Here is a 16,157-nt window from a genome sequence, read left to right on the forward strand (position 1 = left end):
TCAAACACATGAAAAAGAACTGGGTCAAAAAAAAAAAGTTGATAAATAATTGTACATATACAGAGAGACAGTAGTAAAGACACTGAGATCTAGCGTGTAGAGCCATGATCAAAAATTACACCAGAACATGTTCAGTGTTAGATCATGTATAAAAGCTGCAGTGTGAGTAACCACGCCGGTCTCCTGCTTGTATGTAAGCGCTGTAAAAGGGCTTCACGGGGCATAAGTGTGTGTGTCTGTGTGTCTGTGTGTCTGTGTGTGTGTGTGAGCATGCACTCCGGTGTGTGTCTGCGTGTGTGCGAATGTGTCAGAGGCACGGCTGCCTTCCCATATGTGGTCCATGCCTGGCTGGTCTACTGTGACACAGCTGAGCCCAGAGCAGGTCTAAACATATGAATATTTAACGCAGGGTCAATGATCTCACAGACTGGCCTTCTAATTATTTAGCTTTTGGGGTGAGGCAGACTGCATACTAATTAGCTGCTAGCTACATGCTTCTTTGCTTTGCAGTGTGTGCGTGTGTGTGTGTGCGTGTGTGTCAGACAGAGAGAGAGAGAGAAAGCTCAGGTGTGTGCTCTGCCTCTTCGGGGATCGGGAAAAAGAAACTTATCCAGCTTACAAGCAAAGACACAGTCCCACACACACTGTACAAAACATCCACTGTCATATAGCAGATAGATAACTAGGTATTGCTTTCCCATAAAAGACCCTTATTTCACCCCTCTTTCACTGCAGCAGCACTGAGGCCTTATCACCCCCAGCCACACCTAGGGGGCCAGGTTCCACACTGATACTGTAAATGTCAAACCAGCCTCATCATAACATAAGTTATTTATTATCTCATTATTTGATAAGAATGTTTCCATTTGGATGTCTTTTCTATTCTATTAATTTTCAACATAGTTAAAATATTTCATCTACACTGTTCTATTTATTTGATACCACCGGGCAGGTATTTGGTTATTTAATGTAATTGTATGCAAACATTTATACGCTGCATATCCCTATATTTGGGCTGGTGCGTGACAGCGGCCACACAGCCTAAATATCCCTGATATCTTAATCCTGTCAAGAGGGAGAATCCCTTCAATTTACCTTGTATGCATAATGTAAAACCTCCCCTCCCAAACAAATTTAATACTAAAGGGTGGAGGAGAAAAGGCTCAATGAAATGCTTGTGGTGGTGGAGGAGTTAATTTGTCAGCCTCCCACGTCCTCTGAGCGAACAACACCCGCAGCAAGAGCACTTCCTTGATGATTTCATCACTTTATAACAGGGAGGACGGTGTCAAACCTGGGCTTTGTATGGCCGCTGCAAATGAGCCTAATACAATTTGTCCATCAGCAAGTGCTCTTGGAGAGGATGAGTTTGGATGTGACCCATGTGCGGAGATTGGAGGTCGCTCGGCGAGGGGAAGGAACGGGGAAAAAATCACATGATCCAAGCAAGAAATGCCGTCCTTCCTTTAACAAAGAGGAATTCAACAACGGGTTCATGCAAAATATTCTAACACGGCCATGGCTACACTCTCCCCAAAACTCGCTGCTCTGGGGGAGGGAGGGGGTCCAGTAAACTGTATTATCATGTAACTGTAGAATAGAGATTTTGTCTGCTTATATAAATTATTTGATTCCCTAGAAACACAAATCTGATTAGGATTGTCTTTCAATTTCCTGACACTGACAACCCACTAACCTAATTACCCCCAATTCCCTACAGAGCCTCATCCTTCCCAGCAAGCACCGGGGAACCATCTGATGGCAACTACTGTACCTGTACTTTACACACACATCCACACACATACACAATGGTAATTTCTTCTCCATGTGTATGATACTAAGGAACTGTTTTCTTTCTTTCTTTTTTTTAAGGAACAGTCTGCATTTGCTTCTTGGGTTTAACTTCTTAAGAACTTTCCACTTCAGCTGAGACGGTGCCGTTTCCACTGTACGCATTGGAAAATGTTTCTCACTGTCGAACCTGATGTCACCACTTTCTACAGTTTCTTCCGGCTCTCCCGATGAGCTCGGCCTCTGCCAGGTGGCTGCGCTTCTACTCTTCATGATTCTCTCTGCCGGTTGAGTCATGTGGCTGTGTCAGCCAGTGTAAAGCCAGCGATGAAGGTAGATGGGTGCCTCTTTTAATTAGAACAGTCCTGGCCATAATTAACAGATGCTGACAGGAATTAAAGCTTGGCACTAACCTGTCTCATTTTACTGTCCGACAGGGCCAGACACAGGCAGAGAGGAAGAGAGAGTGATTAAGAGGAGCTAGACGGATTCATTCACTCAGTCTGTCAGGCACTAAGTCCAGGACTTTATAGGGGCCTTTGTGAGGTTCATATGTCCCTTTGGTGGCACCCGAAGCTTCGACGGTCCGACTCTGACCGGTGTGTTGTGGTTCTTCCAAAATAAACAGTAGGTGTGTTATAAATGTGTGAAGAGAGTTGAGTACCATTTCATCCAAAGTCATCTCACTGTTTTATGGCCCACTACACAGTGTAGCAAGGGTAGCAGCGGGGGAGCTCGGGTATCATCTCTTCAAAGCAGGGTGCTGGGGGAGAGGGCTTTTGGCCAAGGCGGCTGGCATTTGTGCGCGGATTAGCCAAGGCCTCGGGGTGGGGGCTGGGGCCAGCTGACCTAGGGCTCTTCTTTCTCTCCAAAAACAATAATAATCCCCTTCCGAGCACACTCCTACAGAAGAGCCTGTCTTCACTCACTTTGTGTGGCCGACCGTGGTAGGGGCCCTTATTTTGAGTCCCTCACCTGTTCTGGGTGTCTCTCCCTGGGGAAAGTGTCAGGATGTCTGGGATGGTTGGCAATGCCAAGGGGGGCTTAGGCAGACCCTATTTTAGCTGGGAAAATCAGAAGGCCACATGGCAAGGCATGGTGAACCTTGCCTTTCAAGGAAGCCGCCCCGTTAAACTGCCGTCAGCACTATTTCAAAGGGCCCCCGTTGCCAGCTTTGCATGCTTGTAAGTGTGTTGCAGCATTTTTAATCACGAGTGGTGATGAGCGAGGGTAGTGGAAAAACTGTCAGTCCTCTGCCGCCCCCCCCCCCCCCCCCCTTCTCCCACACTCCCCATCTGCTGACCCCAGCCCTGCCATACTGACACCCTCCTCACATACTCCATTTACAGGTTAGCTACAGTATCCCTATTGAGCTGACATCCCTGCTGGGATTAATTGTTCTAAACTAAAGTTTTTTGAAAGAAACATTTTTTTTGTGAAGTTTGTATCAGGTCAGGTTTCTTAATTACTTCCATTGTGACTCCCACTTTTAGATCTTAAAAGATGTTACAGACATCCATGCGACATATAGATGTCTAGGATTTCAGGGACTATACGTGGGAGCGTAGTGTGGTTTGTGTGTATGTTCTGTATGTTGCGTATGTGCCGATGATGGGGGCTATTGTGGGATGTGGTTGTTCTTTGCATGCCAGTCTGTTGAACAATGAGAGGTGTATTATATATCAGCGCAAACACACTTTGCTTCATCGTTCAGCAAATGTACACGACCGACGCCACGCTCAAATAGGATATTCTCGTCTGCCACGCAAAACACTGCTACACTGCACTGCCAGGACAATGGAACAAAAAGCTATTGTCTTTGGTCAATGCTGCAGATGTGTAGGAAAAAAATATTATATGCAACTTCACACAAGAAAAAAAAAAACCACCCTTCCTCTGAGCTTGTGTGTGTGTATATGTGTGTATGTGTATGTGGTATGTGGAGGCATCCTTGTGTGAGAGAGCCAGAGAGAAAGGAAGTCGGTGCAGAGAGCAACTGCCACTGAATGATGTCAATGTAATCTCTCAATAGTATCTTGTCTTCTCTCTTGCTCTAAGCTCTGATCCGTTTCCATTGATCAGAGGAAAAACCTGTTGCCCCTGACATTTGATTCTTCTATTGATCACTTCCTCCTTTATACAGTGAGGGGAAAGTACAGCGACTCAACACAGGGTTTAGGCAGGTCTCCTGTAATTAGACTGCTGATCTTCAGGGACCATTCTCCTTACACCTCCTACCACACTTCCAGATATGAACGTATTGATTGTAGTTTTTGTGCCTGATCAGCTGATAGTGAAACCTCCTGAATTGTGATTTTTGAGGATATAAAGGAAAATAAAAAACTGAATGTAACAGTATGTTAATGTAACTTCCTCTGGAGATGTCTAATATTGTTATTATTTCAGAGACAGTGATGGCTTTATACTTGTGTCTCATTGGGGGGCAGCACTGTACTTTGTTGGAGCTGTAAAGTTATAATTAGGTGATTTTCCATTGAGATACAATGTGACCTTTCTGCAGTAATGAAAGTAAGTGGCAACCTCAGTCACATGAGTGGTGGCCATCTCCACACTCAGGGCCTGAGCATGGCGTTGAGCCGACGGCTTCGTGGAGCTTACAGTGGACACACACCATGTGTCTCTCTTTCCATCTCGTCCTGGTGACACTTTGGAGTGCTGGGCCTCATGGCAGAGCTTAAGCAAAACTGCATTTCGCATCTCTCTGTTAATAATCACAGCAAAATGTGTTCAATAATTTTGATTGTGCAAGAAACCAGTAATTTGAGAAGGATCTGTGGCAACACCCGCGTAATACTTCAATCACTCTGTGACAATAGGTGCAGCTGCAGGTGATGACGGCCACTATGTAAAAGAGGAGGGTCATTCTTATTCTGGGAATGTGCTGAATACACAGAAGTGTGCATTAGAACCTCAGGCTTAGCCGAAGTCTGCATATTTGAGTGTTACACTCTTTTTACTCTGACCTGACACTGGTCATTCATTTATAGCCACGGCTACATATTTTTGTAGTCTCTTATTCTCCAAGATGATATATTGGCATAAATTTTTCATCAGATAGTAATGCGATTACTCTGTCTTTCTGGCACTGAGGCCTTATCTGGCTTCATGCAGTCCAGGGGATTCTGTTACTGTGCGGAGATCCATATGGGCTGTGACTCTGGCTTCAGGTGGCGACTGGATATATATATGCATCTATAAATCCCACTCTCCAATGAATAATGGGTGGAATAATGGTGGAATATATACTCTAGAGAGTTTGACAGAGACTTTTTAAAGTGAGAGATTGTACAGAGTTTCATTCATCATTAGCTCCTCTATCTGGCAGCGTTTATACCTCTGTTTAACCATGAGGGGCATCCACACTTTCCACAACAGTGGCGCTAACTGAGCCACACTCATCAGCACATCAGGAAAGAGAAACAAAAATAATAAGAAAAAAACACAGAATGTGTTTCCTTAAAGAATCCTTGAGCTGCTCCCAGAGGAGTCTTGAATAAACATAACACCGTCACTTCACCCTCAAGCCACATATCTTTCATTATTCATTCGTCTGGCTTTTTTTTTTTTTTTTTTTTTTTGGAGCAACCAACAAGTGAGAAAGAGATACAGAGAGAGAGAAAAAGAGAAAGGCAGGTGAGAACGCATTTCACTAATTCAATGGGATACGAGAGAACAGATAGGTGCCTCCCCGGAAGAGCAGCCAAGCCTCATGGTCTCTGAGGACAGAGTCAGTGGTGATAGGGAGGGGTCGGGGGAGATACCCGGCCAGACAAATCCATCGGAAGCATGTTTAATTGTCACTGAATTCCCTGCTGGCGTGACTTTAAAAAACCATCCACAGGAAGAGAACTGAGATGTTCGGAAAACATTTAGTGGATCAATATGCTGGGGAGAGCTGAGACTGTGTGTGCTCAGGGACCCGGCCTGAGCCTTTCCAGGCGGAATACTGTTACATTTCTATTACTCAGACGGCGGGATCAACCTATTCAGCATATTTCTGTCCCCAGCTCAACTGCACATTATTTACTGCTGTGTAGGTAGGGGGAGGACAGGAGGGTTGGGAACTGTTGTCTAGGCCAGTTGTGTACATCTCTCCCTCTGAGGTGGTAGAGGAAAAGTCTGTGGTGTTGTATTTGTATTTTCCCCTTGAGAGATCAACGGTGATGTCATTTTTTTTTTTTTGCATGTATGTGTTTTTATACCTAAATTGCGTTAAGTGTTGCATGTGTATAATGTGGGTGCAATAATAATAAAATGTTCTTACTCTTCTTACCTTCTTTGAGCATCCCCACTTTGAGGCATTTCATGAAGCGACAAGCCTGACATGATTTGCGTCTTCGTTTTGTGATCTCACACTCATTTGTGGCGGGACAGCTGTATTCTATGTTACCTGAGAAGAAGAGGAAGAAGAGGAAAACAGGTTGGCACCGGCAAAGTCAATCAAGAGCTTAAGTATCACACAATTCAGAGACAAATGTAGTGGAAATGTTAAATAATTGGCCACTGACCAGAGAAACCAGAGCTAAATTGGGCACTGCAGCAAACTAATAGATCTTCTATAATAATAATCTTTTGCTAACCAGGCATGGGCACTTGTTAATCATGCAGATTCCACATGAGGCCACTCCTGTGGTGCACAGGTAGCTCAGGTGTCCTGCACAGAGCAGAGTAGCTTTCTCTGGGCCACAGCAGGAGGAGAGGCTGGCCCTCAGAGGTAAAGGGTGGGGGGTGGACGCTCTGCTACAGTAGTCCTTCAGGACCCATCAGTGGACACCATCCTGGTCCAACACTAAATTGGCCTCATTAATTCTGCACGTGTCCCCTCCGGGCCCCGGGTGCAGGCCACGTCCCCCTGTGCTCAAAGGTCTGCCACTGCCTCAATAGCAGGCTGCAGAGCCAGACATGCTGCCCCTCACCACTTTACATAATACTGCAGCAGACCCAAACCTGTTGTTACCACCGTTGCCATTGTTGACTATTTACATAGTGTACAGGCAAGAGGCCTAATGCATTATTCAACTGCGGCGTCTGATTCCAGGACGGAGCAATGAAAAAGAGTTTCATTGCTACACAATAAAAGAGTCGGTTCTGCTCTACTCTAGCATTAGCAAAAGAAAGGGCAGGATATGTGAGGCATTTCCTCCGCTTCTGTCTGATTCCCTACATTTTACTGTGTTCAAGGGGTTTCAATAAAGGGTATCAGTGTAATGGTTGCTTCAGCCAGGGAATCTGAATTATCCATTTTGAATGGGCTTTCAGCTTTAAAGCTTTTGACATTGGTATTTTCTAAACTTTTCTTTTAACCTCAGGTTTATGTCTTTGTCGGTACAGTGCAGAAATCGATTTTTTTATAAAATAAAAATGTAATTTAATCATCATAATTCCCACAATATGGGTATTTTTTCCATCAACTAAAATACATGTAAGTGAAAAGTGTTATTTTCTGTGGTAACTACTACTAAATGCACACACACACAGAGCATTCCCTTTTAACCGCTAACACATCTTTACGATTTTCTCTGTGTTGTCTGACAGACAAAACTCCACACAAAAGCACATTATGATTGAGTTTCAACATCCTGTAGATGCACCACAGCTCTGACCCTCGCTCCATATTCCTGTACAGACAGACAGGAGGCTGTGTAATATTCCACTGGCGTTCCTCCACTAGCCCTCCAACACCCTTTGACAACTTATGCAATTATGTTAACATTATTGGACAGATCAAGTGGAGGGTCCCAAGATGTTATAAATAATTAGAAATTCCTCCTTATATCTGGGTTAGAAATCATTATGCTAATTCTCCTCATCTCTTTGGGATTGGGGTAAATAAAGGTGTGAGGGAAGCGGCTGATGAGCTGTGATTGTCTTTCCTCTGTCTGTTTTCTCTGTTGTCATAGCAGAACCAGACCATAATAATCTTACACATTTCCCAGATGCTGGGGGGAGGCAATCAGAGCAACCCTGCACTGAGAATCAATTCGCGGAGGCCTTTTTGGTTTGTATCCACATTATGAACTAACCAATCAGCAATCTGCCAGGACGGAAGATAATAAATTCATTGGAATAAAGAAAACAAAACTTGATTTTGATTTGCAAATCTAAAAAAAAGAAAAAGTGTCTTTTTTTTATTACTGCATTTGCTTCATCATATCATTTAAAAAACAAAAAAAGAAAATTACCAGCTCACATGTGCACATGCTATGTTGTGGGTTTGCTTGCACAGCTGACCCTGTGTGTCCCTGAGGATACTTTGTTTATGGGGGTATTTTTTCTCTCCCCCCCCCCCCTTTCACAGTGGTGCCGGGGACATGTGCACAAACCACACCTGGTGGCTAACAAAGAGAGTTAGCCCGTTGGTATCGCACACTCCAGAAACAAAAACAAACATTCACTCACACGCTGCTGCGCTACTGTGTCCACCTGTCCCATCAGGCCCCCTGTGCGTCTGATGTCCTGTCAGAGGGGGCTTCTCATAGCTCAATGCAGAGTGAAAGGTGGATTAACTAATTTTTCTATGCCGCATTTGGTTTATATTTAGGAGAGGGAGTGTTTGAGTATCAGTGTGCATACAGTAAGTTCCTCTTCATATCACGCCTTCTTGGTTGATCTAAAATGCCAATATGATGTGGCCTGTTGTTTTTATTAGCATATATAACGGAAGTGAAGTCCTAAAGATCTAAATATAAACAATTGTGTCACCCCACAGCCAAAACTGAAAAGTCAAGGCTAAATCTTGCTTAGTTGTATTTTTAAAACACTAGAAAATAGCTAAATTTGAGTTACCATGAGGTGGCTGTTCAGTGTTTGTTTGTATCAGTTATGTTTGTAACCATAGCAGTAACAAGCCTATAATTTCAATTATGTCCAGATGTCATTAGGACAGACATTTTATTTACATCATGGGCTAAATATACCTGCAATTTATATGGTGGATTAGTGATTAGTTCCAGAATATAATCGTTAAATAAAAATGTAATTATAGTGATTTCGATTTAAATATTACCTGACCTTTAACCTGTGCACTATTGCCATTACTGTTTAATGCAGCTATTTCTGGTTTGTAGCTGTTTTAATTGTTGTTTCTCAAATTTAGGGATGATCAATGTGACTGAGTAAGATATAGAAACCATCTACTGTAGGAACACAGACCTTGAACTTGAATTTCTGGTCAAAGTAGATCTAAACGTTGAATTTAAAGGAGGGAATTTATATTTTTTTAAAAACCTTTTACAACAACCTTGCAGTTCATAAATGCTGTCTGGAAATCCTGGCTGGTAGAGTAATAGTATGGTGAGTTTCACTTTCAGAAATGAAGCATACTGGCAGGAACCCCTTTAACCCGAGGGCCATTCTCGGGTTTATCTGTCTTTAGAGAGGTTATTGTATGGTTACCAATAACATTACAGAGTGAAGGGAGAAGAAAAAGATTTCCCTCCTTCTTCTCTTGATAAGTATCTGTCTCAATCTATTTTATGGGTTTTCAGGACCCATGCCAGGGCACAGAGGGGAAAGTCAGGTCTTGTAAGTAAATTACAGTAAAATGGCAGGTATTTCTCATCAAAATCTAAACTGACTTTTACAGGCTTACTGTCAAGGTCTATTACTTCATATAAAAGAGGGCCACTGAGTTCAGTTGGTTTTTCAAGCAATTTTACACTCGAGTTCAAAATGGGAAGAAAACACGGTTCAATAAGAGATTTATGTTTTTGATTGGTGGGGCACGTGAGCTGCAGGGATGGGGGGATGATTAGGGAGCAATGAGAAAAGGGGTAGTTCTGGGATGGATGGAGATCCAGGTTGACATTCATTTGGGCCTGGCCTTGACTAATGTAACTATCTCCATGTAGGAGTTCAAGGGGCTTTTCACTGGATGAACAGGTGACAGAAGATGGATTATCTATCCGCTTTTGTTGAAAAGGTGGAAGCATCATCTGAAGGAGTGCAGGCCAGAGGGGGAGTGAAGTGGATGCAAAGATAACAAAGATGACTCAGTGAATAAATGTCTACAATTGTAAACGCGAGTCAAAATATTTCAATTAAAACCAAAAATAGCAATATTAATATCTTGTGAACAGCTACAAATTTCCTATTTAGAATTAGCTACTCTATTTACAAGGAAATACACAAGGTGAGCACAAGGTGATAAAGAAACTGTCATGTAACATGGTTAACATTAACTTGGCTTAGTTTGCCCTAAGTGCTATAGAACAATGTGATAAAAGGCTGCAAAAGACAGCTCCTTTGTTTTCTTCTCATTAGAGAGGGCCGTCTCACACTCCACCCTTGACTGCCTCGTTATTCCTTTAATTAATCAGTTCTCATCAACGGCACCCTCTCATTCTTTCAAGGGCTCTACATCCCGCTATTTACCGGCTCCATTTTCCTCCAGCAATGCTGCATGTGTTTCTTTTATCATTTCGGAAGGCTTTCACCTCCCCCAAAAAGTCCCAGCATCCTCCTGCTTCTCTGCCTGGGACCCCTGTCTGATTATTATGCCATTAAGCCTCTCCTCCTCTCCTCTGAAAGAGCAGCAGGGTCCCTCTCCAATCTAAAGAAGTCCTGGGTTTTTTTTCCCCTCCTTTCCCTGAAATTACCCGGCGACGCGTGCCTGAGTTTCTAATTGGCATGCCTGTCCCTAGAGACGGCCCCCTCCCTTCTTCCTAATGAAAAGCCTCGGCCTTAATTACACTTTCCAAACGCTGATTGTTATTGACAAAACTCCTGTGGCTCGGACAAACGACGGCAGATTAGCTCCATTACAGGCAGCCCTCCAAGAAGAGAAAGAGAGGGATTTCAAATCGACAATGCAAAGTGAGCGGGGAAAAAGAGGAGCTTTCATTTTTTTTCCATGTACCTTCGTCTTAATTGTTTGGGCCATTGCTCCACTTAAGACGCCTCTTTCTGTTCCATTGTGTTGCCGTCAGTGTACTTTCAGTGAGGGGACAAAAGCCCAGTTATGTTACTTGAGAGAAAATGTTCATCTTTTGTCAATAGACAGGATTGCTGATGGCAGCATGGGTAAACAGGAGGATTTGGCCTAATGCTTTTGTTTGCCTGCAAAAGGTACATAGACTGTCTAAAGCTGATATGGCTGTAAGGTCCAAAATCAACACCTGACATCAAGACACACAGCCTGCTCTCCATAAAACGCCTGCAATCATTTGTTGATTAAATTTTACTGAAAGCAGTGGATAAAAGATGTTACACTCATTCACGTTAAATAACAAATTCCTCTTTTTCTTCCACCCTGAATCATCTCATTTCATCACATCCCAACCCTTTGGCTCATTTTACATATTTTATCTAGTTTTTCCACTGCATGTATTCCACTGCTAAGCCGACAGAGCTTAGACCTGGGCAGCTGTGCCTGTTGTGCAGATTTTTTTTTTCCAAGCTCAACAATATCTCCGTCTTCCTGATTAATCTGGAGCAGAGCGCACAGTTTCACAGAGGGGGGCCTTTCATTGCCTCTCTAATGAGAAGCTGTGATACATCATGCCTTGCAGATAGCCAATCGCACCCTAGTCCCCCGACACACACATACACACACACGCGCACACAAACACAAAACAGGACAAGAATAATAAAATACTTTCTCTGAGGCCCCCCCCAAGGCATCTGGGCAAAAAGCCCCTACGCTCCACCAAATCTGACCTGAGTGATGATGTCACGTCCACCATCCGCCACCAACCATGACAGATCATGTCATCATAATCTCACTAGTAGTCTGTCCCATGTCAAATTACTCCTCTGGTTTCTGTTTCTTTTCAAACAGTACAACATTTTTTAAATGTGTTTCATATTTCTTAATGTCCCTCTCATGGTTAAATAGTATACACTGTAGTAAAAGAAAAAGAAAAAAATTGAGATTTTATGGAGATTGCTGATGTCAGGATGTAGAGAAAACATCTTCTACTCCTGGGGTTTTTTACATAGTGAATCGCTTGGACTGAGTCTGTTTCAGTGTTGTTGTGAGGCCAAAGGTGTGTTGTACAGACGGTGTTATTGTGTCTGGTGATGCGGCGACATGAGATGAAATAACTGGTGGTATTGAGTGTTTGTTGGGGGGGGGCTGAGAGGAGTAAAATACCTTGTATTGTCCTTTTAAAAAAGGCTTTGCAGGCCTCACAAGAGGCCACCCCATAGTGATACCCAGAGGCTATATCTCCACAGACCAGGCACAGCCTCTTGGGCAGGGAGTTCAACATGTATTCGCACTTTATGGACGAGTCCTCCATGATGGTGCTGGAGCAGTCGTCATAGCGCTTGCGGCAGGTGGCGGCCCCGAGCCCGCTGGGGGTGAACATAGGGGGAGAGTCCAGGCCGTTGGAGTGGCTATTCATAGCGCTGACATAGCCACCGCTGGCGTCTGAGTTGCCGCTGGGACTGTGGTGGCTGACCGTGTCGATGACCGAAGAGGGACTGGACGGCTCCGTCTTGATGTAGGACCCACAACTGGAGGGTAGATGCCGGTCATCAGCGGCCATTCTATTCAGCAGCCTGGGGTGAGACACGGAGGGGGGGGGGGGGGGAGAAGAGGAAGATGATTAGCAGAGGTCTTTAGCTGGTACAGATGAATGGCATCAACCAGAAGAACAAAATGCCTGATTGACAATAAGTGCAAAGTGATTATGTGGCAGCTCACAACAATTACAACACAACTGCTATTTTTCCTTTAATAAGACATTGTGTTAAATTTTCTAGAGTGAATAATTGAGGCACATTAACATAATCCTTATATTTGACGTCAAACAATCATGCGTAAATACTCTTCAAATCATTTACGGTGAAAAAGTGTGTTTATAATTATGATGTGTACGGTAATTTCTACATACAGGACAGATATAAGATAAATTCATGTGTTCAAATGTATCTACCGAATCACACATACATGTTTTGCATATCTATTGTTGTCTGTGTTTTAAGTCTTCCCCATATTCTGCTGCTAACCTTCCCTATAAACCAGTGAACCAGGGGGAGGATCCTCCTGTAAGTGCCTCATTAGCCACACACCATGGCAGCTGCAAAAGTGCTACAGTGTACAAATACACACAGCTAGAGCGCGCACACCCACACACAGTTGCACACAACAAAAACACGCAGGCAAAGAGAAAGCAAAGTGAAAGAGAATGAGAGGCAGAGGGACGGAGAGATGAACAGAGAGAGAGCACTCAAATAACTTAACACACAAGTGCACACACACACACACACACACACACATACAAAGAGCGCATCAAGACAGGGGCATCTCCATAGTTTAGAGAGCAGAGTGGACCTTGGCTTGTCTCCTTGAGTCAGCAGTCAACCAAAAGGAAACATGATGGCAAGATATTGACTTTTTCACTGTCTGCCTAATAACTGTATTTTGGAGTACATGCAATCTGATGCTGTAACGTGTGCAGACTAAAGTGCAGCCTTTTGGCTGTGGCCACAAAATGCACTCTGAAGCCTTCCTTGCCCACATAAATCTATCTCAGTCTTGCTCTATAACCTTTAACTTGAAATTGCACGGGAAGAACAACGGGGGGAGAGAAAAAAAAGCATGTTTTTCGGACATGTTCGACTCATTTTTCTGTCCGCAAATAGAGTGAAGTGAGGAGGTGGACTGGTGGAGGAGATGGATAACTCAGTGTATTGGGGATGCCATGTAGCCGTAGTGACCTCTTCGGGTCACACACTTACATACACACACACCCTTTTGCATTAGGTACCAGGGAAGGGGTGAGAGGTCACCTGCACTTGCCTGCATTAACAAAATTGAGTCTTGCATGGCTTATGCAAATGTAGACACAGGGGCTCCTAGTGAGTGGCAGCTAGACAGCCCAAGTTGTGCCTTAGCACATTAGTTCCATTAGCATATTGCCAACTAATGGTAATGTTTACATATTTGACATGTCAGTTTACTATCAGCTCTGAGAGAGGGGGACGCCCCCCCCCCCCCCCCACTGGGCTCTATCTGCCTGATTGGGCCGATAGCTGTCTGTCTCAGAGTGCTTCAGAGGAAACAGGGAAGGAGAGGCCTCGGCCGTGTCCCCTATACGTCGGCCGGACTGCCTCTTGCTCTCTGTGGCTGATTTAATTGTGAGGGTGGGTTACGGAGGGGTTCGGGCCCAAGGGTCAGTGGGTCAACCTTATTTTCTCACCCTGGCTTCCTGGGCCCGTGGAGATGGGGGTCAGCGTGTCAAATTAAATCTCATTCCCGGGTTTCCCCTCCCTGCTGTCATGTATATTCATCGGAGCTCCAGGTGCCTACCACTTCTGGAAATTCACAAAAAGGTTAACTGCTAAAATAAATAATAAAAAATGCCCCCTGTTAAAACCGTTGACCTTGTGGAATAAGCCCTGAGCACTCCTGGAATTCTTCTTGCAATATAAAGCCTCCGCTGTATAAAACTGATACACAACTACCACTCTGCTAGAACAAAGTGCTGTTTCACATCAGTTACTTTAAATTCAAACATTACGGAGAACATTTTAATGTTAGTGATGGCATTGTGGGAGTTTATTCAGATTTACTGTTTTAAAAATTACCCACTTGTACTCTTAAACGTCCTTGCAGACAGAAATTGAAAAAGTGAATCTATTTCATGCCTCTCTAAAATAGAACTTGCCGCTCATGATAATGAATGCAGATTGCATCCCCATAAATTAATGCACAGCTCTGTGTTCATCTGCTTTATGTTCTCTGTTTCAGATGGATATGTGCACCTGTGCGATAGGGCACCTGCACTTGGCTTATTAAAGGCTATATATTAAAACGCAGGAGCACAAGATGGCTCCATTTAGCTTTTATTTCACAAATTCAGAGTAAGCTTAACCCCGGTTCAAAGGCCATCTTCAGGGTGACACTTAGCATAATTGCATAAGTGTCTTAACTGTTTCCCCTCCAGCTGAATGTGGTCATTTATAATAAATGTGCTGGCTAGAATCCCCTTAACTCATTCTGCTATGACACATTATACCACTGCTATGCTTATGTTTTTAACAAGGCTGCATATATTGATTAATGATACTGAGGGAATACTAACCACTTGAACCTGGCGTATTAATCAAATAGTCAAAAATATTTCTATAAATATTCGTAATCTCTAATGGGACAGGTCCAATTTAAATCTATAAATACCATTGTATGGGAAAATGAATTATGAACATTAAATAGTTTGACAGCAGCAATAGTCCTGATAAATAATTCAATATGTGGGGCAGGTGCTAATTAGCTTGTGTGCTCCACGCACTGGGCAGACAGGAAAGAGTCTGCTGAACTGAGACTTGATGCTGTAAAATCTATAGTTCTGTCTTCCTTCCTTCCTCAAGGTAACAGCATTTCAAATTCTGCTGCCTGGCTGACCAAAGGAGCAGCGCTCGTCTAAGATACTGTATCTCTCTCTCTCTCTTTTACTCTCTGTTCCTCCTCCTTTTGTTCCCTTTGTACCGATCAAAATTCATGCTGAGTAGTGGGTTATGGGCCCACAAACGCACACCGCACAGTTTGGTTTTAATCTGATTCCAACTGGCCCTCCTAACAGCATTTCAGATCCCTAATATCATTCCACTGGTGCTGCTGTGACCAGGATTAGCTGGCCTAATGATCTGAGAGCTCATCTCACACTCGCTGTTCCTCCACTTCCGAGAGGAGAACCGAGGAGCACTCGTTCCGTCACGTCTCAACACTTCCTTCGCCTGCAAGCCAAACCCTCAACACTGGATGACACTGCCGTAAAAAAAATGCAGAACATTCAGGATCTAATTGAGCCAATTTGTAAGTATTCCTGCTGAGAGCTTCCTGCTTCAGGAGGACACGGACGTCCTCCTCTGTTCCCCGGGCGACTACATTCTCTCTCTGCCTGTTTCATGTGTAAATCACAAGCTTTCAGCACAAACCTGTGCTAGAGGCTCGACTCCAACAGTGAGTAAATTCCTGATGTCCTTTTCACTCTCAAGGCCAACTGATGCCAAAAACACCATTTTATAACATTTGCTAACCTCATCCCCGAGTGTCACATCCCTGCTACCTGATCAGACTGGGGAAGTGGGAAGGGAAAGGGCTGGGTGGTGGAGGTGGGGTTGACATCTGCAGGGAGGGTGATGGTGATATCAGATGCCCCAGTAGGGGCAGATCTGTCTGGAGAGCCCCAGGCGATGTGGCCTGATAAGCCACTGGCCCCAGAGTCAGCGCTGGTAGGACAAACTCAATTAGCTCCTGACAGACCTCCTCTCGGCCCGGCTCAGCCAGGACCCACCGGCAGCTGCCACACTGACCCCTCCTCCAGGGGCCACGGCCACCTCTTACCGCCCCGACACACAGCCACCGACTCAGATTTGGGAGAGCGATGGTGGTGGTG

General features: G+C 44.2%; 1 protein-coding gene across 13 annotated transcripts in view; it reads right to left on the minus strand.

Annotated features, from left to right (window-relative positions):
* Nucleotides 1-16,157, minus strand: part of esrrb (estrogen-related receptor beta) — a 49,860-nt gene that overhangs the window by 16,595 nt on the left and 17,108 nt on the right. For 10 of the 13 annotated variants that reach the window (XM_085768421.1, XM_085768427.1, XM_085768422.1 and 7 more), the window contains 2 exons: nucleotides 11,906-12,315; nucleotides 6,077-6,202 (listed from right to left, as the gene is read on the minus strand). In XM_085768421.1, the coding sequence (XP_085624547.1) occupies nucleotides 6,077-6,202; nucleotides 11,906-12,315 (536 nt within the window). The remainder of the gene's footprint in view (nucleotides 1-6,076; nucleotides 6,203-11,905; nucleotides 12,316-16,157) is intronic. The other 3 variants (XM_085768430.1, XM_085768418.1, XM_085768417.1) reach the window with 1 other exon arrangement.

Source organism: Trachurus japonicus, chromosome 22 (assembly GCF_045865225.1).
Source record: "Trachurus japonicus isolate A0001 chromosome 22, Traja_1.0".
Lineage (NCBI taxonomy): Eukaryota > Metazoa > Chordata > Actinopteri > Carangiformes > Carangidae > Trachurus > Trachurus japonicus.